The 26040-nt window shown below is 39.0% G+C and overlaps 1 protein-coding gene across 1 annotated transcript in view; it reads left to right on the forward strand.

Moving 5' to 3' along the window:
* sdk1a (sidekick cell adhesion molecule 1a) overlaps positions 1 to 26040 on the forward strand; it is a 604439-nt gene that overhangs the window by 391030 nt on the left and 187369 nt on the right. The window contains exons 10-15 of the mRNA XM_052021137.1: positions 324 to 518; positions 5172 to 5288; positions 6998 to 7165; positions 21092 to 21194; positions 22960 to 23136; positions 24615 to 24751. Coding sequence (XP_051877097.1) covers positions 324 to 518; positions 5172 to 5288; positions 6998 to 7165; positions 21092 to 21194; positions 22960 to 23136; positions 24615 to 24751 — 897 coding nt within the window. The remainder of the gene's footprint in view (positions 1 to 323; positions 519 to 5171; positions 5289 to 6997; positions 7166 to 21091; positions 21195 to 22959; positions 23137 to 24614; positions 24752 to 26040) is intronic.

The following is a 26040-nucleotide window of genomic DNA, read 5'->3' on the forward strand; positions in this document are numbered from 1 at the left end:
AATAAGTATAGGGGAACAAGAGAGGCAGTGAGACTGGTGGGATTGCTCTGCTGGGAGCCAGAATGAGTTGAATGTCCTCCTTTTGTGTAATAATGGATAAGTTCTGAAATAGAATCTTTCAGCATCTTTGTTGATCTGTTTAACTTCTCACAAGATATTTGTCTATGTAGTTAAGAACAATTGCAAAAATAACAATATTTTTCATTGCATTATATATTGCTTTAAAGACTTGAAATGTTATCATGGCTCAATTGCTTCATGCTTCAAAACAGCGTCAAAAAACATCACGAGCATTGTGTGATTTAACTCTTCATTATGTACAGGTATACCCCTACCCAGTCTAGAGTGGTACAAAGATTCAGTCCCAGTAATCATGTTGAACAATAGCAGATATAAGGAGATGGTAAGCGGGACCTTGCAGATCCGGGGGCTGGTCCCTGAAGATTCAGGAATATTCCAATGCTTTGCTACAAATGAAGCAGGAGATATTCAAGCACCTTCCTATCTCACTGTTACCAGTAAGTATCAGACTGCTTTTTATGGGAAATCAAGCTTGCCTGTGAACATTAGAATCAAAGAAAAGTTAGAGCAGTGGAACAGGTTTACAGTTAACACAACATTATCATATTGTTGAGGCATGCACATTATTTACTACTTCTCATCTCATTAAGGAGTTCCTATTGAAACCTGGCACTGAACTCCTGCACCATCACAGTTGTATTGTAACCCAATGTCCAAAATTAATAGTTTCAATTTCTTCCTGGAATGCTATAAATAAGTAGCTATTCCATTTATTTGAGGCTTATTTAAAGGTTATGATTATAAACATTACTTTAAAACCATATATTTATAATAATGTGTGCTAATTTGTTTATCAAAAACTGAATTACATGCTTGAAATCTCAGGAGATAAATGCATTAACTCCTTAAATATCCCTTGCCTGCATGGGGGTAAAAACAGCTGATCCTGCTTGGTGGGATTTCTGTGGTCCTGGTTCATTTTCCATGAATGTTTACATGTTCAAAGCAAGGTTTGAAATCTACAGTTTAAGCGGGTGTATTTGCTTATATTTTGAAACACCAACAACCCTTGCTATTAACAGATATGATGTATATCCAATTGTACTTAATTTAGAGCAATCTGTTTTGCAATTTCTGCAGATAATTATGAGGATTTGTTGCAAACTTCTTTCCACTTTAAGTGTGTCTTTTGCTTCAAATTAACTCCAGTTCCAGAATTAGAGAAGCAAAGATTCCAAATGAAAAGCCTGGAGAATTACATTAATATTGAAGGTGTTGGCTTGAGCAGCTTAATTTCATCCATAGTTCCAAGATTAAAAGCACTTCTCAAGGTAGAGTGGTAGGCATGAAGAAGGAAAGGGTAATATAGAATGTTGAGTTGAAGGCACAGATAAAGAAGTGGCAGGAAGATGACTTTCAACACTGGGAGAAATTGAACAAGATGGAGCATTTGTGAGAGAGAGTTTCAAAGAATAAGGCTTAGTGACTGAAAGATCATCCTCAGATAGTGGTGCAGAGGAATAAAGAACAAGCAGTTAATCCATAGTCAGGGGAGCTGGACCATGTGGCTAGTGATGATCATTCTAAGTGCCTGGTGTGAGGTTGGGAAGATATAAATGTGAGGGTTTTATTATCAATTTATTGGGAAACAGGCAACAGAACATGGCAGTGATTTTTTTTTGTGAGGAAGTATAATTGCCAGAGTTCTGAATTAAATGAGATTTGAAAGGCTGAAGGAACAATGTTCTTAAGAAATGCTTTTAAGAAATGAATCTTCGAAGTTAAGAAGTTGTGGATTAAGGCATCAGAAATTGTCAGTAAAGATGCAGGAGCACAATGTTCTGAAGATGGAATGAAATTTGGCAATGAATTGTTTATCTGGTGGGAAAAAACTCTTGTTAGAGTCAGTCAAGAATGTTCACATCATCAAATTTATCATGTGAGAAGATTGATATGGCCAGATGCAGTGTCAAAAATGGGCTGGAATTGCAAAAAATGGCTTTTGTTTTGATGATGTAAACTGAATAAAAGATTGGTTTACACTGGAATATTTGTTGACAAATAAATACTTTACCAACAAGTTTTGGATTCTATATTAATGGCAGAGCAACAGAGTTACTCCTACAAGTTCAAAGTGAGCTTTATCTACAAATGATGCCAATAAGAAGTGACATGATAGTAGATCACCAAGGATGATGCTGGAGGCCTCATAGGAAGTGACCTTATGGCACAAACTAAGAAGCCCATGTGGTAATTGTGTTAAGATAAATAGGATGTTCAGCAATATAGAGAAGAGATGTAGAAGAGCAAAATGGGGTCCAAAAATGACCAAGGTGATATTAAGGAAACGGGAGGGGACAAGAACCTCAGTTTCAGTCACATAAGATATCAATGGCGATGACGAAGACAATTGTGGACTTGTGAGCAAGTTGAAATTAGTTTTTAAGATACTCAGTAAATTCCTAGAAAGGTGAATATGAAGTTGAATAGTTAGAGCACACTCAAGGACAATATAAAAAAGGGCAGAAAGAGATAATGGTCTGAGAGATCAAAGGTAGGCATTTTTAATAATGGACAATAGTTTTGAAAGAACTGAGGATGGACAACTAATAGGTCGATAATGTGGTAAAGCGCAGTACTGAGAAGTAGAACATGGTAGTAAGGAATTGGAGTGAAAGGTGCTAACACAACAACTTGTAGACTTAATGACACAGATCAGTTTGATGAAGACCGTGATGGAGAAAAGCCATTTCTGTTCAGTTCATTGGAGGAGCAAAAAGGAAGGGTTGAGGATATTGCAGAGAAGTCAAAATTTGCCAAACAAATCTATGAAGTAGAATCCACAACATAACTAAAGGATATACAAAATATTGCCCTTGTATTGTCTGTTTCTTTTATATTCTGATTTTGATTGCATTCTTTCTCTACTCAAAGATCTACCATATACAAAGCAAAAATAAAACCTATGCAAATTAATAGCTTTATTGTGCAGTATCCATAGTTACTGCAAAAAAACACAAGCATATGTGCATACTTTGGAATTTCTTACTGGAAATGGTTTATTATTGTCACTTGTATCAAGGTACAATTAAAAACTTGTCTTGCATACTGTTCATACAGATCAATTCATTATACAATGCATTAAGCTAGTATAAGGGAAAACAATGCAGAATAAAGTGTCACCGCTACAGAGAAAGTGCAGTTCAGGTAGACAATAAGGTGCAAGATCATAACAAGGTGGATTGTGAGGTCAAAAGTCCATCTCATCATATTAGGGAACCATTTGATAGTCTTACAACAGCAGGATAGAAGCTGTCCTTGAGCATGGTGGCACGTGCTTTCAGACATTTATATCTTCTGCCCAACGGGAGAGGGCAGAAGAGAGAATGTCCAGGGTGGGTGCGGTCTTTGATTATGTTGGCTGCTTTACCAAAGCAGCAAGAAGTATAGACAGAGTCCATGGAGGGGAGGCTGGTTTTTGTGATGTGCTGAGCTATGTCCACAACTATCTGCAGTTTCTTGCGGTACTGGGCAGAGCAGTTGCCATATCAAGTCATGACACATCCAGATAAGATTCTTTCTATGGTGCATTGATAAAAATTGGTGAAGGGGACATGCCAAATTTCTTAAGCCTCCTGAGGAAGTAGAGGCGCTGGTGAGCTTTCTTGGCCGTGGCGTCTACATGGTTGGACCAGGACAGGCTATTGGTGACGTTCACTCTTAGGAACTTGAAGCTCTCAACCCTCTTGATCTCAGCACCGTTGGTGTAGACAGGAGCATGTGCACCGCCCCCCTTCCTGAAATCAATGACCATCTCTTTTGTTTTGCTGACATTGAGGGGAAGGTTGTTATCATGACACTGTATCACTAAGCTCTCTATCTCTTTCCTCTACTGCGACTCATCGTTATTTGAGATACAGCCTACTATGGTGGTATCATCTGCAAATTTATAGATGGAGTTGGAGCAGAATCTGGCCACGCAGTCAAGAGTATATAAGGAGTAGGGTAGGGGGCTGAGGATGCAGTCTTATGGGGCACCAGTTGAGAATAATCGTGCCGGAGGTGTTGCTGCCTATCCTTACTGGTTGCAGTCAGTTGGTCAGGAAGTCAAGGACCCAGTTGCAAAGGGAGGTGTTGAGTCCCAGGTCTCGGAGTTTGGTGATGAGTTTGCCTGGAATTATAACATTGAAGGTGGAGCTGTACCCAATAAACAATAGTCTAACGTAGATGCCTTTGCTGTCCAGATGCTCCAGAGATGAGTGCAGGGCTAGGGAGATGGTGTCTACCATAGACCTGTTTTGGTGCTAGGCTAATTGCAGTGGGTCAAAGTTTTCTGGGAGGCTGGAGTTAATGCGTGCCATGACCAGCCTCTCGAAGCACGGAAGGAAGGAAGAATCACCAAGTGCCACAATGAGTGAGACATTGGTATTAATTATAATTTCTCAACAACATCAGGGAAATAAGTGTAAATAAAAATAGATAATGATGTAAATACTTGGCAGATCAGGCAGTATCTGAGGGCAGAGAAACAGAGTTAACGTTTTAGATTGTTGAACTTTCAAATGAATGGTCAGCAACCTAAAACATTAACTCTATCCATCTCTCCACAGCTCCCCCCCTGACCTGATGAGTATTTCCACTATTTCCTATTTTTATTTCAGATTTCCAATACCAGCAGTTTTTTTTTTTGCTTTTTAAAGTAAGTATATTTCTCATCTAGGTCATATTAACTGAGAGAGGTCAGTTTAATTTTATTCAGCTTTTCTTTATTATTGAATTTTTCAATATCTCTATTGGCTACTCAATTGGCATCAGCTCTAAAAGATAAGTATTTTAATCTCACACTATTTTTACTGAATTGATAATTATAGCTGGCAACAACTCTAAATGCTTAGCTAGAAGCAATAAAAAAGCATTAATCTTATATACATGAGGTCTTCCAATAGAAACATTTTTATGATTAAAATTATGTTCTGTGTGATATTACACAGATTGCTCATATACACAGTCAATTTGACAAAAAAAGACCTTTTGTCCATGATTGTGATTAAGCAAAGAGATGCAAGATAATGAGATTTCATATTAAAGCAGCCCAGTTTTGTTTATCGTATCAATAAAAAAGAAATTCTCAAAGTTTTCTTTTATTTCAGACATTGCACCTTTCTTCATCAGAGCCCCATCAGACACTGCCGTAACAGATGGAGCAGCTGTCGTTTTACACTGTGAAGCTTCAGGAGCACCAAAGCCTGGCATTACATGGACGAAAGGCAAGTACAGTAAAATGTTGCTTTGAGAAGATTGGAACTATTTGTTTTCACCATTCTCCATGTCACAAATTTTAAAAATATTAATATTAGAATTGTTTTTCCAGTAATTGAGAGAAATCCTTCTATTTAGCATTGGTGGTCAATCAGCCTGCTTTAAATTCTTTTTTGGAACACTACAGGTCACTAATGAAGGTTCATTTTTCAAATAGCATGTAATTTTGTATAAAGGCTTGGACTCGTTCTTTGCCTCTATAGAACTGGCAGTAGTTGACAGGGAATGAACTGAGCTGCATAATTACTTCATACTGTTAGGAGGAATGATCATAGTTTAACATCAAGCCTTCCTAGGCAAAATGAGGAAAAATAAAATAACTGTCTTGTCACACCACTGTTTCTTATCTCAAAAGAGGTAATACATCAACTTTTACAAAAAAAAGGCAATGACCATGAATATCAACAGAGCTAAAATGTAGATTTGGAGGCCTGGCTGTAAAGATTCTTCTAATCATAAAGCAAAATGCAAACTTATTGTCAGCGAATGTAACTGTGCCACCAGTTCCATATTCAATTATCAAATTATTATGACCCTTTACAGCATGTATGTAATACAGTAGACCATGCACATTTGACAGATCAGAGTCACAACCACTGTTGCTCATGGGCTCGAAACATAATAACCAACCTGGTGAATACCTTTACATTCATCAAGTTTTTCCTTTAACCAAAAAGCTTGTAGGTTTAATTCTCACTCCAGTCAGAGGATTTCCAATGAGTTTACAGAAGATGCAAATTACTATTTTAGTAAACTCTACGAAGGATTTTGCTGTTTGGAAAACTGCAGAGTGTCAAAGTGTCTGCTTTGCATATCAATTGTAATCCAAGCATGAATAGCACTCAAAATTGCATTAGTTTTCAGAAGTGATCATTTTATTCAAACTTATTTGCATATTGTTGCATGTAAAATACTTAAGAAGCAGCACAATTTGGTAGCTTTAGTACTACATTTTTCAAAGTATTGCATTAAAAGGTATTCTGTGATATATTTAATAGTAATCTAGTGCACCTTTACTAAAACCTGTGTTGGTAATTAAACACTGCATAGAACTATTTAATAATTTTATTAATGTACCGTCACAAGCTTCTTTGTCAATCAAATATTTGTTAATATTTTGAGACACAAAAGACTGCATATACTGGAATCTGGAGCAAAAAACAAACTGCTGGAGGGACTCAGCAGGTCAGGCAGCATTTGTGGAGGGAATGGTCAATCGACCTTTCAGGTCTAGACCATCTGCCTGACCTGCTGAGTTCCTTCAGCTGTTTGATTTTTGCACTTGTTAATATTTTAAGGACTTTTCTATTAGTGCCTTTCTTATATAAAAAAATCTTAATATTAAGAGGCCTGCAATGGGCATAATTGACAGAAGTTCACAATTGTGATTAATTTGATCTGCAAGCATTGTTAGCTTTGTTGATTTGGCTGGATGTCAGTGAAAAAAAGCAATGTATACCAATGGAAACTTCAGTCTTTATATATCATAAGGTTGACATAGTTTATCTTTTTTTTTGCTCTTTCTTGCACTCAACCTTTTGCTCCATGTTGTCAGTACATTATTGTTACATTTGTCTACATTGCTCACCTGTATACCCACTGGGAGTTGTCCGTGCATGTATATGTGTATTTACTGACCAGTGTCTTTGCTTTACAGGTGATAAGGTTTTAGCCAGTGGTTCAGTACAAATTCCACGGTTTGTACTTCAGGAATCAGGTGGGCTGCTGATAAAACCAGCCCATGTAGAAGATGCAGCAACTTACACCTGCTATGCAATGAATTCCAAGGGAGCAGTAAATGCATCAGCCAATCTCACGGTGTGGAGTAAGTACATAGAAATAAGGATGAGAATGAAATTGAGATCAACAAATCTATGCTTTAAATCAAAGCAGTTTCATTCATTGTTGTCCTGAATGTCTTAAAACCTTGAACCATAGTAGTAAATGTTGATAGGTTGTTTCACCACAAAGGTGCCACAGTTAAGCTGAAACCTACCCTTACTCAAGACCCACGTGCAGGGATCGTGATTCGGAGTGTGGAACCATAGTCAGTGTTCCTCTCTGTAGGACACAGGACATGAGGTCAGCTGTCACTCATCTCTGTCTGACTGGGTAAAATTAACTAAATCAAAACATTGATGGTATTGCACTAGGATCCTCCTGGACCATATCATTTAACTGCTCACTGGGTAAATGTTCTACACCATTCGGGAGTTCAGTTAATTGGTAACAAGCTGTTTTGACGTTAACTTCTCTCTAAAGTACTGATAAGCATGATGCACTCTGGGAATAAATCATAAACAAAGTACGTAATGATAAGTCCCGAGGCTGTACTGTCAGCTCTCTGGACACTAGATTAGTGTTTCTCATTAGAGCGAAGTGTTTGCCTTGAAAGTGAGCAGAAATGAAATTCCCCTTACTGCAAATCCCAAATACAAATCAAGAACTCCATGTCCTCACACCTGACTTTCTGTGGCTGAGGAAATTTGAGTATCTGGTAAACAATCAGGAGAAAAATTGAAAATAATTTATTTTTAAAAATAAATTAAAATTGGTTTTGAAATATCTTAGAAATAAATCAAGGGAATAGATTATCTAATTTAGCATAGCCAAAAAGCTAAAACAAAAAGCAAAGAAAAATGAGACTTAGGCACATGACTGATTTCAATCAGGGTCATGTGAAAGTTTGTTAGTATGAAAATAAATGCTGGTTGATAATAGGATTTTTAACATGCTATGTGTCAGTACATTACCGAAGCAAGTGACTTAAATGCTGCTAACTTTTGGAACCTTCATTTGGTTTCGATTGATTGCTTCACATTAAGTAATATTTGTCACTACCTACTGTCCCAAGTGTAAATCATGGAAAATTCCAATTTTAACACCTTTAAGGATAATTGCTTGCTCCAGTTAGTGCCATTGACAATTAGCTCTACAATCCATGTCATTATTTGTGACATTTGTAGAAATTCATCTGTCCAATTAGCACCTGTGGCCTTTCAGTTTGAACAGCTCATTTGAAGAAGCTGTGGGCCCATATTTGCTGGCATTTTCTTAAAGGAACTGCCCACATTAACCATATAAGTGCCTGCATCTCAGTTCCCCCCAGGCAAAATATGAAGTTCTGATGTTGCTGGCTGAGCTGCATCCCTGATTTCCCAGCTGTACTCCGCTGATGGACTCAGCAGGAAGTAAGAGGTTGCTGGAATTTCTCAGCAATTGCTCTGGTCATCTGCTGACAACTTCTGCCCTGGGTCCATCTGTTTCAATGCCAATTGTAGGACTGGAAGGAAGAGAGGAAAAATGAGGTAAGTTGCATAGTGCAAAGGGCTTGGATGGGGTGGAATTTGTTAAATGCATCCAGGAAAGTTTTCTCAAACAACATGTGAATGGCCCTATTAGAGAGGGGGCAACATTGGACCTCCTATTGTGAAATGAAGCAGACCAAGTCACTGAGATGTCAGTGAGAGAGCACTCTGGGATCAGTGACCATAATTCAATTAGTTTTAAAAGTTATGGAAAATGATAGAACTGGTCCACAAGTTAAAATCCTAGATTGGGGTAAGGCAAATTTTGAAGGCATTAGACAAGGACTTGCAAAGGTTTACTGGCAGAGGCTGTTTGCAGGTAAAGGGATGGCTGGCGAATGGGAGGCTTTTAAAAGTGAGATACAGTATGTTCCTGTTAGAGTGAAGGGCAAAACTGGCAGGGTCAGGGAACCCTTACTGAAGTTTATTGAGGCTCTGGTCAGGAAAAAGGAGGTGTATGACAGGTATAGGCAGCTGGAATCAGGTGAATCCCTTGAGGAGTATAAGAAATTTAGGAGTTCACTTAAGAAGGAAATCAGGAGGACAAGAAGAGGACATGAGATAAGGTATGAGATAACTCTGGCAGATAAAGTAAAGGAGAATCCTAAGAGATTCTACAAGTATATTATGAGCAAAAGGGTAACTAGGGAGAGAATAAGTCCCCTTAAGGATCAGTGTGATCGTCTATGTGTGGAGCTACAAGGGATGGGTGAGATCATTAGTAAATATTTCTCATCTGTATTTACTGTGGAAAAGGTCATGCAAGCTAAGGAATTAAGGGATATAAATAGTTATGTCTTGAAACATATCCACATTACAGAAGAGAAGGTGCAGCTGGTCTTAAACATATTAAGTTGGACAAATCCCTGGGGCCTGACCAGGTGTATCCTAGGACATTGTGGGAAACTAGGGAATAAATAGCAAGGGCCCTGGCAGAGCTATTTGTATCTTCCTTAGCCACAGGTGACTGGAGGGTGGCTGAAGTTGTGCCTTATTCAAGAAAGGCTTCAAAGACAAGCCAATGGTGGGAAAGTTACTGAAGGGAATCCTGAGGGACAGAATCTACCAGTATTTGGAAAAGACTGATTAGGGATAGTCAGCATGGCTTTGTCTGTGGGAAATCGTGCCTCACAAATTTGATTGGGATTTTTGAAGAAGTGACCAAGAGGATTGATGAGGCCAAGTCAGTAGGTATGTTTGACATGGACTTTAGCAAGGCTTTTGACAAGGGCCCACATGTTAGACTGGTCTGGAGGGTCAAATCACATGGAATCCGGGGTGAGCTGGCCATTTAGATACAAAGTTGACTTGGTGGAAGGAGGCAGATGGTGGAAGTTGAAGGTTGTTTTTCTCAAACTGGAGGCCTGTGACCAGTGGTGTGCTGCAGGAATCAGGGCTAGGTCCACAGTTATTTGTCATCTAGATTAACAAATTGGAAGACAATGTTGTTAACATGGTTATTAGGTTTGCAGACTACACCAAAATTTGTAGTGTAATGGCCTGTAAAGAGGGTTATCTAAGTTTACAAAGGGGGTCTAGAGCAACTTGGGAAGTGGGCCAAAGAATGGCAAATGGAATTTGGCTCTGACAAGTACAAGGTGTTGCACATTGTTAAGTTAAACCAGGGAAGGACATGCACAGTAAACGGTAGGGCCCTGGAGAGTGTTGTAGAACAGTGGGACCTGGAGATACAGATATACTGTTCCCTGAAAGTGGAGACACAGGTAGACAGGGTGGTGAACAAGGTATTTGGCACACTTGATGTCATCGGTCAGGGCACTGAGGATAAGAGTTGGGATTCATGTTGCAGCTATACAAGACGTAGGTGAGACCGCAGTTCTGGTGGCCTGGGTATATGAAGGATGTCATTAAGCTGGAAAGAATGTGGAAGTGATTCATGAGGATCTTACTGGGACTGAAGGACGAGAGCTATGAGGAGAGATTCGATAAGCTTGGACTTTATTCCCTGGAGCGTAGGAGGCTGAGGGGTGACCTTGTAGAGGTTTATAAAATCATGAGTGGTATAAATAAGGTCAATGGTCACAGGTATTTTATCCCAGGGGAGGGAAGTCTAAAACTAGGAGCATAGGTTTAAGGTGAGAGGGGAAAGATTTAAAAGGGATCTGAGGGGCAACTTTTTCCACATTGAGGGAGGTGGGTATATGGAATGCGCTGCCAGAAGAAGTGGTAGAAGTGGGTACAATTAGTGTTTAATAGACATTTAGACGGATACAGGGAGAAGAAAGGTTTAGAGGGATATGGACCAAACTTAGGCAAATGGGTCTAACTCAGGTTGGCAGTCTGGTCAGCATGGACAAGTTGGGCTGAAGGGCCTGTTTTCATGCTGTTTGCTATGACATGTTTGTAAACTACATCTGTTTTAATGATTTTAACTATTTTCTTTAAAAGGTAATTTTATTGTTATTAATTTTAAGTTAATTGTTCATGTTTATTTTGTGAATAGTTTTTTTCCTTATCAATGATATGTCCAGTTCCTTCTTGAAAATTTTTCATTGGCCTGCTTTCCAAACCCTCTCAGGTGGTGTTTCCTGATCATAACTCTCTGCATTAATATAGTTCTCCTTATCTCTCCTCATTTGATAATTATTTTAAGTATTTACCCACTACCTATTGGCAATTTCCCTGCATATTTTCTCCTCTGATTAGCATGCTTTCTCCCTCAGAAACCACTGAGTCAGCTGTGGCCTGACTGATGGTTGAGAACTTACATGCCTACATCCTTTTTAAATAAACCATATGCTTTTTTTAGCATTCTACCACTTGTCCTATTATGACAGGAATATCAGGCCTCCTCAAACTTAGTTCATGCAATGCTTTAAGTGGATACACTTGGGGGAACATTCAGCGAGGCCAGTTGGGTAGAACTTAGAACTAAGAAAGGAATGATCACTTTGATGGCATTATACTACAGACACCCTAATAGTCAGCATGAATTAGAGGAGCAAATATGTGGGGAAATTGTAGATGGATGTAGGAATAATAGGGTTTTAATAACAGATGATGTTAACTTCTCTAATGTTGTCTGGGACTGCCTTGGTATTAAGGGATTAGATGGGGAAGATTTTTTTAAGTGTATCCAGGAAAGTTTTTTTGAAGCAACATGTAGATTGCCCTACAAGAGAAGGCGCTACGCTCAACCTGTTAGGAAATAAGGCTGGGCAAATTGTTGATGTGTCAGTCAGGGAGCACTTTTGGATCAATGACCATAATTTCATAAGTTTCAAAATAGTTACTTAAAAGATAGGACTGGTCCTCAAGTTGGAGTCTGAATTGGAGGAAGGCTCATTTTGATGGCATTAGACCGGAACTAGCAAAAGTTGATTGGGAGAGGCTGTTTGCAGATGAAGGAACATCCAACAAGTGAGAGGCTTTTAAAAGCCAGATACAGAGAGTTCAAGAACAGCATGTTCCTGTTAGAGTGAAGGGAAGGCTGGCAAGATGAGGGAACCTTGGTCTGGTCAGGAAAAAGGAAGCATATGTCTGGTATGGACAGCTGGGATCAAGTGAGACCCTTGAGTATCAGGGATGTAGGAGTACACTTATGAAGAAAATTAGGAGGGCAAAAAGGGGTCATGAGATATCACTGGCAGATCCTAAAAGATTCTATATTAAGGACAAAAGGATAGTTGGGGAGACAGTAAGCCCCCTTAAGGATCAGTGTGGTAATCTATGTGTGGAGCCATAGGAAATGGGTGAGGTCTTAAATGAACACTTCTCCTCTGCACTTACTGTGGTGAAGGACATGGAAGCTAGTGAGTTCAGAGGAGGGAACAGTGATATCCTGGAGCATATCAACATTACGAAGGAGGAAGTGTTGAAGGTCTTGAAATGCATAAAGGTGGATGAAGCCCCAGGATCTGACCAGGTGAATCCTAGGGTGTTATGGGATGTGAAGGAGGAGATTGCTGTGGCTTTGGAAGAGATTTCTCTAGCTTTATTAGCTATGGGTGAGTTACTGGAAGACTGGAGGTTAGCTAATGTGCATTTATTTAACCCAGAGAACTGCAGGCCGGTGAACCTTACATCAGTGGTGGGAAAGTTATTGGAAGCAATTCTGAAGGGTAGGATTTATTTGCATTTGGAAAGGCAAGGACTGATTAGGGATAGTCAGCATGGCTTAGTCTGTGGGAAATCGCGTCTCACAAATTTGAGATTTTTGAAGAGGTGACTAAGAGGATTGATGGGAGCACGGCGGTAGATGACATCTGCATAGACCTTAGCAAGGCCTTTGATGAGATCCCGCATGGGAGGCTGCTCTGGAAGGTTAGAACACATGGGATCCGGGGTGAGCTAGCCAATTGGGTACAAAATTAGTTTGGTGGTCGAAGCCAGAGGTGATAGGGTTGTTTTTCACATTGGAAGCCTGGGACCAGTGGTGTGTTGCAGGGATCAGTGCTGGGTCCTTTGTTGTTTATCATATATATTAATGATTTGGATGGGAAAGTAGGTAGTATGATTAGCAAGTCTGCAGATGTCACCAGAATTGGTGATGTAGTGGACAGAGAAGAAGGTTGTCCAATATTGCAAGGGGATATAGATCAGCTGGGAAAGTGGGCAAAGGAATGGCAAATGGAATTAAACTCAGACAAGTGTGAAGTGATGCATTTTAAGTTAAACCAGGGCAGGACTTGGACAGTGAATGGCAGGGCCCTGGGGAGCGTTGCTGAACAGCAAGACCTTGCGTTACAATTACATAGTTCCCTGAAAGTGGCCACACAGGGGGATGGGGCGGTGAGGAAGGCATGTGGCATGCTTGCCTTCATAGGCCAAGGCACTGAGGATAAGAGTCGGGACATTGCTTAGGCTGCACTTCGAGTATTGCGTACAGTTCTGGTCACACTATAGGAAGGATGTGATTAAGCTAGAGAATGCGCGGAAGTGATTCACAAGAATAGTGCCTGGGTTAGAAGGATTGAGTTATAATGAGAGGTTGGATAGGTTGAGTCTGTTTTAATGGAGCAAAAGAGGCTGAGAGGTGATGTGATAGAGGTATTGAAATCTTGGGAGGCATAAATAGGGCAGATAGCCCGTGCTGTTTCCCACGATAAGGGTGTCTAAAATTAAGGTGAGAGGGAGGAGGTTTAAAGGGGATATGGGTGGGAAAATCTTTCACACAAAGTTGTTGGTATCTGGAATGAGCAACCAGAGGAGGTGGTGGAGGCAGGAACAGTAACAATATTTAAGAATCATCTGGATAGGTACCTGAATGAGTAAGGCATAGAAGGATGTGGAATTAATGCAGGCAAGTGGGATAAATAAAGATAGGCATGATGCTTGGCACAGATGCGGTGGGCCGAAGGGCCTATTACTATGCTGTACAACTCTGTTTCTCTAATGATAAACTTTGTTTCATTGAATAGTCAACTATTAAAAACTTGCCTAAATCATTTTGATATCTACCTTTACCTAATTTACAGTCTGCTTAAATATGATAGCACTTGTACATCAGTAATTGAAACGTATAATTATAAATCTTGTTAAATATTTACGCAAGGCAATTTTTAAAATAATGAAGTCGAAATGTTCAGCAATTGTGTCCTATTAAATAAACATTTTCCAATTTTAATCTGAAAAGAACTGCAACTATTTTAACCTAAAATTAGTTTATAAAAAGCATGGGTACATATACAAGATTTACAAGAAACTTTCAAGAAATATACATTATTCTCACATTCATCATTTTAGCTCAGTGAAAGGAAATTTTGTAACATCTTGTTAATTAATGCTCTCACGCATTGTGGCAAGTGATATGACATACTCACTTTGGATCAGATGAGCCTGCATTTAGATTTTAAGTTTTATAGCTTTCCAAATTGCATGGAAAGAGGTAGATTCTCATGTTTTGCAATACACCTACCATGCATTTGTAAACTTTAGGACAATCCCAACTTTTTAGATGAGAAGCACTTGATTGCAAGATCTTCTCGAGCTATTGGCATGTATGCTAATGAAACTTTTGTTTTGCCCCAGTAACAATGCTTTTGTTAGCTGATTGTGTATTTCACCAATTGGGACAGGAACCCTATATGTGTGTAAATACTGCTTCATGCAGCAAAATTTTACAACCACTTCTATAGGAAATGAACTTGATCTGCTACTTCTGTCTCCTAGCAGTCAGGTCAATAAATCTACAAGCAGTTTATTTATATTTTAAGAAAGCAGATTATTTAGGGAGGGGTGTGATAAAGGATGAGATTATTATCATTAGGATTTATTTAATTTATTAAAGAACAATTACATATGTAAATTATATAAAAAGAAGCCTTCATTGTTTTAATTTAGAGTAGCAATAAAAATTTCACCATAATTTTAAAGAAACCAGTCATTACCCATTTCTATTCAGTGCTGTATATATTCTAAAATTATCATGAAGCTTCTAAAAGATGAATTATTTATTTGATACAGGAAGGATGAATACAGTGCTGCTGCAATTAAATATTTATTCATTAATCTACTGTTGATTTTTACAACAGTATTCAAGCAGAGGGACACCCTTGGTAAAGCAGTCTTATTAACCCTACCGACTCAGAAGTTTAGAAAAAAACTCATGGTTACTATAAACCTCCTTTGGTTCAATTTGGTTTTTAAATCCTACTGCTATATCTTTATTTTGAAGTACAAGAAGCAGTTTCCCTCCGAGGTATGAGCTGATTAACCTTGGTGGAGCTGTTTATCATAGAAGAAGCCCACTGGGAGAAGGTGTCAGCAAGTGACAGGTGGACCTGCTTAATTTTTTCAGCAGCCTCCCAGCAGTTCAACTGTTTTAAATTCACCACCAAAATACAGCAGTTTATGATCATCACAAAGTGCTAAATAAGTATTAAGTAATGAGCCTTAACAATAATAGCATCTAACATCTTCAGTATTAGTAAGCAAAATCTTAAATGGACACACACAATGAGATATTTCAGCCAATTAGATTCACTCTTTGAGTAACAGTTGAACACTGAATACGGCAAAGACTACGGAACATGACAATGACCTGAGGAAGTGTTCCATAACCACCCATCCCTCCAGCCAAGCTATTTCATTGTAACACCAGTATCTACCCAAGAACTTGGAAACTTTCCCAGGCATGTCATGTCCACAGAAAGCAGGGCATATTTAAATTCGGTCAACTAATTATTGCCCATCAGCAGCAAAATGACTAAAGGTATCATTGACATGGCTGCTCGGTAGTGCTTAGCATAATATTCAGGGTATATGTCTTTGGTATCAGATACCATCTTCCCACCCCATATCACACCTTTCTTGAAAATCGCCAGCACCTTGTCACCAATTATCCTCAGTTTACATGATTGAGAGCTGCTCACCTCATCAACTGTATAAAGTATAGGAAATCTTTCTGCCCAGATTTCAAGGTCTTAAAAGCTTGCAAAGCAAAGCTTGAAACCTGCACCCTTACCTTCAGTCGATGATGGTACCCAAGTGCCATAGACCTTCAGTAGTGGAGGTGTGGTTAGATGTGGGGAGGAGTTCAGCAGCAGAAGTGGAGAGGTTGATTGGCTTTAGGAAGGAGAGAAACCGGTGCAAGAGCAGGTGGGAGGGGCTGTCCAGTATAATAGAGAGCCCAGTCTGACAAGTGCAGTGGCTGGTCCAGCAGCAGGAATACAGAGGATAGTCTGTCAGCAGGAGTGGCCTGGCTGTTCTGACAACACAAGTGGAGAGGTTGATCCAGTAGTCTGAATGAGTGACCAGTCTATTAATCGGAGTGGAGAGGGTGGTCCAACGGCAGGAATGCAGAGACCAGTGTCTGTGCAATTTCCACCCATCCTTAAACAACTTACGCTGCATCCCGTCAAAACCTGGTGACATACTATTTAAAGTGCAACCAGCCTTTCTAGTGTTTCCTGTTTATCAAATTTAAGCCCATCTCTTTTATCTCCTCTTTTACTGTTACCATGGCAGCATCTTATTCCTTGGTTAAAATTTAATACTTCAGCCATTCCTTCTGCCTCCATGATGAGGTCTCCATTCTGGTCCTTAATCAACCATCCCTGCTCTAACTATTAACATCATTTTTCCATTGTCACTGGGTCAGGTCCTGGAATTCCCAATGTAATGGTGCTATTTCACCACAAGGACTGCAGCTATTCTCCTCCAGTTTTTGGGAATTTTGGGCTGAGCAGTAAATGTTGGCTTTGCCAGTAACTGATGCTTCCCATAAATCAATAAACATAAATAATGAAGTTACAGTTGCTATTTTGCACTCTCTATTGTTAATCATCTGAGTGTCTGCACGATCACAGTTGTTCAACATTAGACCACAATGAGTCAACATTTCAAACTGTATAATAGCAAAGTCTCCAGATGTTGGAAATTAGAAATAAGTCAAGTGCTGGACTAACTTAATCTTGATGGCAAAGCTTACTCCATGAACACAACATTCCTATTCTGTGTTGTTCATTTAGAAAAGAGTGTGTCCACAACCTTGTTCTTTAAATTGACTGTCTCCTGCCCAATGAATCTCACTCAGTGCAGCAATGTCAATGCACCTGAGTTCCTGAGCTATCATAAGATAGAATCTAAAACCCCAGCCTCAAAATCAGGAGACCGCTTTGGTATATTTGAATGACGTCAGTCAACAGATAATCCATAATTGCATCATTCTTGCAACTTTTTAATGTGAACATAAGTTTATAAGTGGTACAAGCTCTGACTGCAGGAACAGGTTTTACTCAGATGGTAAACATCCAATCCCTGCCTAGGGAACCACAGGAGAACCCTACTGTGGAGATGGTCCTGACATCGTCTATCTTGAATATTTGTTCCATATTTTTCCTCAGGGATCCTGACCACCACTTTAATACCTCCCATCATGGTAGTGGATCACAAAATAAAGTTGTATTTCACTTGGGCCTGCTTCTACTTGTCATGTGATGGTGGTATCATGTATTGATACCCTGGATTTGGACCCTTGGTATGGCATTTGACATGGTAGCCAAGTGCTCTGGTAAAGGTCAGAGGGGTGCATTGTTTAACTGATGAAATCTGACCCTATTGGTGATCAGAAATTCCAGCTTGGAACTGGTATGGAATGAGTGATCATCAGTTCAGCATCCTAGGTTAGAATAGCTGGATGGTGTTGGCTATGCGGAAATGGTTACCAACAGATCATTTTCCTGAAGTTGGCTTTCCATTCTGTTAGGTGAAGAAACGTAGCCCTGGGGTGTGATTTGATCCCCACCAACTGAACCTTTGTGGACAATTATTTACTTAAGGCTGCTTCTAATGTACATGATACATTGCAAGAATTAGAAAGTCACTCTTCTTCTTAGGCAGTTCCATGGGATAAAGTCCCCAGGACCTCAAACAGAACTGCTGCAGGTCTCCAGAGTGTCATTGCTTTGAAGCATATTTTTTGTGCATTAAAGTATTTCTACACCTTATTCTCTTCACGTGCTTCTTTTGGTTTCTGTGTACTTAAATTTTATTTTATATCTGCTGTTCTATATCAACCATCAAAAGGCATTGGTGCCTCTTCTTCAACCACTGTAGTCCAATATTCTTTTTTGTGGTTTGAAGCATCTGAGCAGCTTCCAAGGCCACTTCAGAGGGCAGGTAAGAGTTAACATGCGAGTCTGGGACTGGAGACGTGTGTAAGCCAGACCAGATAAAGATGGCAGTTTCCTTCCCTGAAGGACATTAGTAAACCAGTTAGATTTTGACAATTCAACATCATGAACATTTCGAGAATTTTCTTCATTCAGCTTACCATTTGTTTTATGCAATTAATAAAGAATTTTGGTCTCCACAATAAAAACAAATGAAACCCCAAGCATATCCAAGTTTCATTATTAAACATTGATGTATTTGAATAAAAAACAAAGGCACATCAAACAAATCAAAGGACCATGTAATGAGAATTTTACACATGCAAACTAAAATGCTGATTACTTCCTTTCCCATAAAGCAGGCAGATAGGCAGCAAGTATTCTCTTTCATACCATCTGTTGAAAGTTGGCGTGTGATTATCGTTGTAGGTCAAATAGAAAGCAAACAGGTGGCACTGAAGGGAATAGCCAGGAGTCACTGCCACAAGAGAATAACAAGTGAAAGATGAATGAAAGTCACAGAGAGAGAAAAATAAATGAACTAAACAAACCTCAGGGATCTGAACATCCACTGGAAAGGGGACATGAATCCCAGAGAACATTTAATTTAGATTGATGACCTTCAATCTCATTCTGGGTCCACAAGAGCTAGAGCTTTACTATTATTATTAAATATAAATTTATTGTGCTTTTCCAATCTTGTTAGATTAATCTTCATGCTTTATTATGCTTTGAGTTTCATCCCAACCTTGCTGCCATGGAGAGGCCAATTATTTCCTCTTAGGGAGGAAACTGATTTGGGGATAGAACAGTCTCTCATATCTTATCTGCCTCAGGGATTTTCGTGGTGTTGCTAAACAAAATCCCAGATCAGTCAGAGCATTCTTTAGAACTCAATGTGACATGATAGAGGTATATATAACTATGAGAAACATGGATAAAGGAGATAGCCAGAGTCTGTTTCTAGTGGTAGGAGTGTCTGAAACTAGAGGTCAGAGGTTTAAGGTGAGAGGGAGGAAGTTCAAAGGGGAGCTGAGAGGGAAACTTTTCACACAAAGCATAGTTGGTATCTGGAATGAGTTACCAGAGGAAGTGATAGAGGTAGGTACAGTAACAACATTTAAGAGGTATCTGGACAGATGCTTGAATGTGTAAAGCACAGAGGAATATGGGATTTATTCAGCCGAGGGAATAGTATAAATAGACATGATACCCAGTATAAACAGTGGGCCGAAGGGTCTGTTTCTATGCTGTACAACTTTATGACTCTAATGTTGAGTGGAATACAAAGAGCTAAGAAGTGGGATGTAGAGAAAATGCCTTCGAATAAATCAAATGGAATTTCTCTCTCCTCTGGAATGCTTTTATGTCCTGAAATAATGTAAAACAAATGCTAGGAAGTTACCTGAACTCTCTTGTACTCTGCATCCATTTTACAATCAAGTAAGATCTAGTGAGAGTCACTGTTTCCAGCAAGCATCAATTCAGAATTCTTTTACTGGTCTGTTTTTGACCTGGCTGCGTGATAAAATTAATTATCATGAGTGATCATCAAGCTAATTTACTTTCCAAATAACAGATTGGTATCAACTGTGGGGGAGGAGGAATGCTTGTTAAATGAGCCAAACTGCCATTCCATTGAGCTTCTGCTGTGTATGGAAGTGAGCAGAATGCCAGTTCGAACAAGGTGGTACCCATTTTGATGAGCTTGGAAGTGCTTCAGTTTAAGCAACCTTGTGCTTTTCTGAAAAAGAAACTGACCATAAGAAGAACAGAAATTGTCCATTCAACTCACTTTATTGCAGTAAATATGGTTTACAGTGATAATAGCAATTGAAATTTTAAAAAATCAGAGAGAATATAACTGATTCCACTACTTTGTACAATATTGGTATGATGGTGAGGAAAATAATTAAACGTTTGCCACAGGTAAAAGTGATTTAAGCCTGTGTAATGTAACGTCTGGTTTACATTCAAACGAGTAAATGTGCTCTGCCAGAAGGTTACAATTGGCTCTTACATATTTAAGCTTATGTTTAAGTTCCTTAATGTAAGCATAGATTTCATTTTACTGAACTTTAAAGCTATCTCCCCAACTATCACACAAAATAGAAGTTAAACAGAAGTGCTGAAACACTGATGTTGTCCAATGTCAATCCGATGAGGAATTGTACATCTTATTTTGGCCTTCTTTATTTAACGAATTTCTCAAAACTACAGATTGGGAAAGTTACTTAAATGTGCAAATATTACTGATGGAGAAATGAATCAGTATTGTTTTAATGTCTGTGGCTATTAGTAGCATTGAAGTATGATAGGAAGATGATCAAGGCTATTGATTTTACAGAAAGATAGACAGAATCCTGAACTACAATCCCCACAAAATAGTGAAATCCTCTAATCCAATGAAATCAAAAGTAAGTTTGATTTATTCAGGCATCATGAACTAGTGGACCTAAGTATAAATGAGAATTTTGAAATGAAATTCCCAAAATCCCATTAAAAATCATGAAAGTAAGTGCAATAAAAATTGAATTTATCGCACTGGCCCTGGAATTGAATGCATCCTCTAGATCACCATGTAAATACAGCACAAGTGTTTTATAACATATATTTTGAAAAGCACCTGTGAATCTCATATCACGCACAGTTAGTCAAAGGGAATTTTTTTTTCTCAGCATATCATTTGTGTTATTGCACAATGAAGAATGCTCTATTAATCTAAAAACAATATTGCAAACATACAGTAAAAATGGAAATCAGAAAGTGAACTCTGTCAGAAAGAGGCAATATAAGCAGCTGAGCTTAGTGAAACATAAGTGATACATGGATAACTTTCTGATGTTAACTTTCTTGTGTCTCTTCTAGCTCGTACCTTCATTTCAGTCCCACCTGAGGACCGCAGCGTAATCAAAGGAACAACAGCTGTACTGATGTGTGGAGCAACCCATGACCCCAGAGTCACAATCCAGTGAGTTACTCTGGTACAAAATCTTCAATTAAGATAACCATTTCATTGGGGTCTAGCTAGAAGTAGCCCTCAAACAACAAGATCAATCATACTCCTGTTGTTTATTTGATGGCTATACATTGTTTGAATAGCCCTGGACCTATGTTACATGCACAGAATTTTGTAGTTAACAGAAAGGGGCACATCCAATCTAAAGGCTATAGCTTCGCATTCTATTTTTCAACAATTACATGCTTCTCTTAAAACCTCTCAATCCCTGTCTTTGGCTCAGCACCAGTTTTTGTTTGATTATTCTTCTATGAAGCACCACAAAATATTTTTCTATATTAACAGTGCTTTTTAAATGCAAATTGTTGCTCAATTCCAATTTCTCCAATTGATCTATTGCCAGTGAATGCCAATAGGATTGTCTGGAACTGATGTCTGACCAAATGTGGAATCCAGATGTTGTTGACTTATGCTCATGCAATAATATTACTTTCAGTACCGTCTGAAACAGTGGCAAATAGATCAATTCTAATCTATTCGTTGTCAATGTAAAGTAAGAGGAAACATCCATGCCCTCTAAATCTTGTCACTGACAGTTCATCCAGGCTGGACCTTGTATTTGATTTCTGAATACCTATAGATCCTGTTGTTCTGTGGTTTGTCATCCCATTCAGATATTATAAACTACAGTTTTGGACCTCAGTGTAATGGGATGTATATACTTATTTGTGGATTAAATTTCACAATGCTCTACAACTACTGGAACATTATTCTGCATTCATAAAATTGTAAATTCTCTGCTAAAATTATGATAGAGTCACGCAGGACGGAAAAGGCCTTCAAACATCCACTTACACCAATCTTACACTAATTCTGCCTGTTCTCTCCATAATCCTATCAATTCACCATAGATCTTACTGTTCACCTACATATGAGGGGCAACTTACAGTGGCCAATTAAACTACCAACTAAGTAGTTGAATTCATTGGGATTGGGAAGGTTGGTGGCAATTATGAGACGGATAACAGTCAGGTGGTGGGGTCAGGAAAAGAAATGAAAAGATGGTCATTGATGAGAAATAAGAGGGTCAGCAATGGGATATGGATTGTACAATAAAAAATAAGGGTAGGGTCATCGATGAGAAATGGGGGGATGTTGATGAAAAATAAGAGGAGGGTCATGGATGAAAAATGGGAGAAGTAGTCAATGAGTAATTGGGAGGGATCAAATCATGGAGAAATTCAGGGCTAAAGGGTTGACAAATGATCAAGGAAGTGATGGAGATGTCAGGAAGAGTAACTAATCATGATGGTGTAACCTTTTGAGGTAAGGTGGTTCAAATATTCAAGGGTATGGTGGGGAGGGGACATATGGTTAAGAGGTTAAGAGTTGTTTGAGGACACAGAAGAAAACTCTCCTGCAGATTTTATTTGTTCCATGGTGTAGTTATTGCCTCCCTTTAGCTGATGGATTTTCTGAGGCCCAGCTGTGCAGCATAAAGGTGAAAGCGTGGTTCCCTTAGAAGAGTTGATGAATGTACCACCCATGGGTAGTAGTTCAGTCACCCACTGCACATCCCAGCTCTGCTGGAATGGAGATGAGCAGGTTGGCTTGGGCCAAATTCTGGTTTAAGTTTTTTTTCTCATTTTTATTTTTTGCCCAACCAAGCCCACCTTTGTTCAAAGTTAGAATTCCTCCAGTCTGTCATTTAGGTACATTACTGATGTTACATTATTCACCTATGTATATAAAAAAAATCTGTGCTTTTTTTTTCTAGATATGTCTGGAAAAAGGATGGTAAAATTATTGATGCAAATGCTGTACCCAGAATTACTACAGGACAAAATGGCTCACTTCATATTAGCCAAACTTGGTCAGGTGATATTGGTGACTACACCTGTGAGGTTTTGTCCATGGGAGGTAATGACTTCAGAAATGCCCGCTTGGAAGTCATGTAAGTAAAAACAAGCTTTCATTTTACTCCTCAAGCTGCACAGTGGTTTCCCAATAGTTTCATATTGAATTTCTGCCACAGTCCTTTGTACAATTTTGTATTAAATAGTGAATAACAATCAGATTTAGTATCAACATTTATTCTGCCACATACTATTTTCATATCAATACTTGCTGTACAGCTGCTTATTGTGATATATGTACTTAAATCATTCAAATTAAATCTTTTGTGGGCTATTTTAACAGCACTGTTAACTCATCTGAAATAATAGGTTAAGCTCTCTTGTCAAATTAGCAGATGGAGGAATACCTGAAGTCTGCACACAATTCTATCATGATGGTTTCTAGGCTTGTACTGCATTTGAGAAATTGTATAAGCGCAATGTGAATAAATCAACAACATTTATAGAGCATTAAATTATGACAGGCAGTCAAGTCTGGAACATTACCTGCATTGTGGTTCACTAGGATTAAGTTTCAATTGATAGTTAGATGTAATGGTTAGCATATCCATATATCTATGCATAATTCAAGTTTATTCCTAGTGTGCATGTCACTCATAAGATCAAATAGAGCCTAGAGGTGAAGAAGAGTTACAGAATGGAGGATAATGTGACCAGGGCACAGAAACATTATTCAGTTATCATTTTAAATTCAGATATTCTGTCTGTATTGTTATACTTCAGCAATAAATTCCTGTGTCCACAGTTATAATGGAAAGCACCTATGTAAATGCATTGTAATTATCCCTCCTTAACTGTGCTGGAACTTTTGTGCTTTAGTTTTACATTCCTCAGCAGCCAACTCTAAACTGCAGAGAACTGCCTTGACGGCAGTTTTTCAGCTGCTGCTCACCTGTATGTCATCTAAAAATTGGACAAATAGCAACTGAAAATCATTTGTATAGTTGGCATTGGGGTTCACTTGGCTGTCCAACCAATGCCAAAGACTCTTGGAAGTAATTTCCAGATATACGTATAAATGGGTGAATACGCTTCATGAATTTCTGGCTGATGTCGAACAGCTAAGCTGCAGTCATTAAGGAGACTTAAAAAAAAAGCCATGAAATATTTTATGTTTTTTACTGGATCATGGAAGAGCTTGGCTCTGAAAACAGGACTCTGATCTGGTGCCAGCACATCTGAGGTTGCCCTGGTGGGTTCAGGCCTGGTGTCATCACCACAGGTGAGTGGCTGAGCCACTCTGCCAACTTCCCTCCTTCTGCTCCAGCTGAAAACCAAGCATTTTCTGCTTCTCTGCTTCACAAGCTACTCTGAGCTTCGTTATTTAACTGCATAACTGTAAATGACAATACATAAACCAAATTATTATTTGAAAATACAAATAGAATGTATGATTGAACTATCATAATGCACCCTTAGTCCCTGCTGTTCTTGACCTGAAGTCTAGACTCAGTCTTTATACTGTATGGTAGATCAAGTTGTCTGTGGATTGTAATTTCATGATTCTTTTTTTCAGTGAACTTCCTCATCCACCCAGGAATCTGCATGCAACATTGAATGCTTCAAAAAGCCGGGCAGTAGATTTATCATGGACTCGGCCTTTTGATGGAAATAGCCCCATTCTGCACTATGTTGTGGAGTTGTCTGAAAACAGTGAGTGCTACTTGAAGGGATTTGATCAGCATGTTTTCAACTAAATGAACTGTGCTTTATGAAGTATCACTGACAAGATACTCTTCCAATGAGCATCTTGTAATTAAGGGATATTACTTAGTGATGGCTAAGGAAGGCAGAAGCCATATTTGATGTTAGCTAAGTAACTCTAATGAATTTGTGTTCTGTTGTCATAGGGTCTGTTCAATTGGTGGGAGGGGACATTGAAAATGAAATGTAGTCTCTTAGGGAGTGTCCTGTCTCTGAACTAGATGGCCACAATATTTTCATAGTTAAACTATAATTTGTATGCCTTTTAATGGAAATGATTTTTGAATGTATTTGCTCTTGATTTTCTTATTCCACCATTGATAAATTGGTGGTATTTCATCTTTGTTCTGTTCAATAGATAAGCTATATAATGGTAGTGGTGCTTTGAAATTGCACTGATATCTCACTTAGTGCTCAGGATGTGTTATTGGATGTGACAGTGTTGACGGAATCAGTGCTAAAAGAGGTCATTACATCATTATATATGGAGAGATGTTTTACTGGCAGTGCTGCTGTGCTGGAAACCTGCGACAAAATACTGCACTTGCTGCTGGCACATCTGCAGGTCCAGAAACCAGGAAGCTGGGTGTTGGAGAGCTTGCACGAATCTTGCAATGAACAAAGGGAGGAGAGACAGTAGATTCCATCACATCAACAGTCACTAACTGGAGCAGGTGCTGCCAGTCCCCAGAAATGGCCCACCCTCAGCCAGGGTGCAGCCCTAAGTCCCGCATTTCAGGATTTAGTATCCACACTGCTGAACCCTGCCCATTCAACACCAGCCCTCAAAGGTAGCCCCTGCCAGGTGTGAGAGTTCTACTGTGTATTAGTTTGTTGCTGGAGGAGCAACAGCAGAGAGTGGGGCTTTGCACCTGATTCCCGGCATTGCAGCATGCAGCAGGGGTTCACGTCGGTTCCCCGTCAGGTTCCCTGCACAGCAGTGCACAGCTCAAGTGGATATCTTTATTAAAGAAGAGAGAGTATTTAGCTGGAGAACCAAGAGCATTGTAACAGTTCAGTGCTCTGCAGAGTAGCGCTAAACAGGGTGCAGTTTTAATAGAAAGTAAACAGTTGTTTTTAATTTTTGAATATGTAAAATTCAAGAAGCCATTTTGTTCCAGTATTTCACTTTTAAAATGATGCAAAGCGATATAAAACCAATATTTTGGCTGTTTTATTGTTTAGTAATGATGCTCACTGTGAGAGTGGAAGCTTAGCTATCAGAACTATTTTTAAAA

This window comes from Pristis pectinata, chromosome 8 (assembly GCF_009764475.1).
Source record: "Pristis pectinata isolate sPriPec2 chromosome 8, sPriPec2.1.pri, whole genome shotgun sequence".
NCBI classification, from domain to species: Eukaryota; Metazoa; Chordata; class Chondrichthyes; order Rhinopristiformes; family Pristidae; genus Pristis; species Pristis pectinata.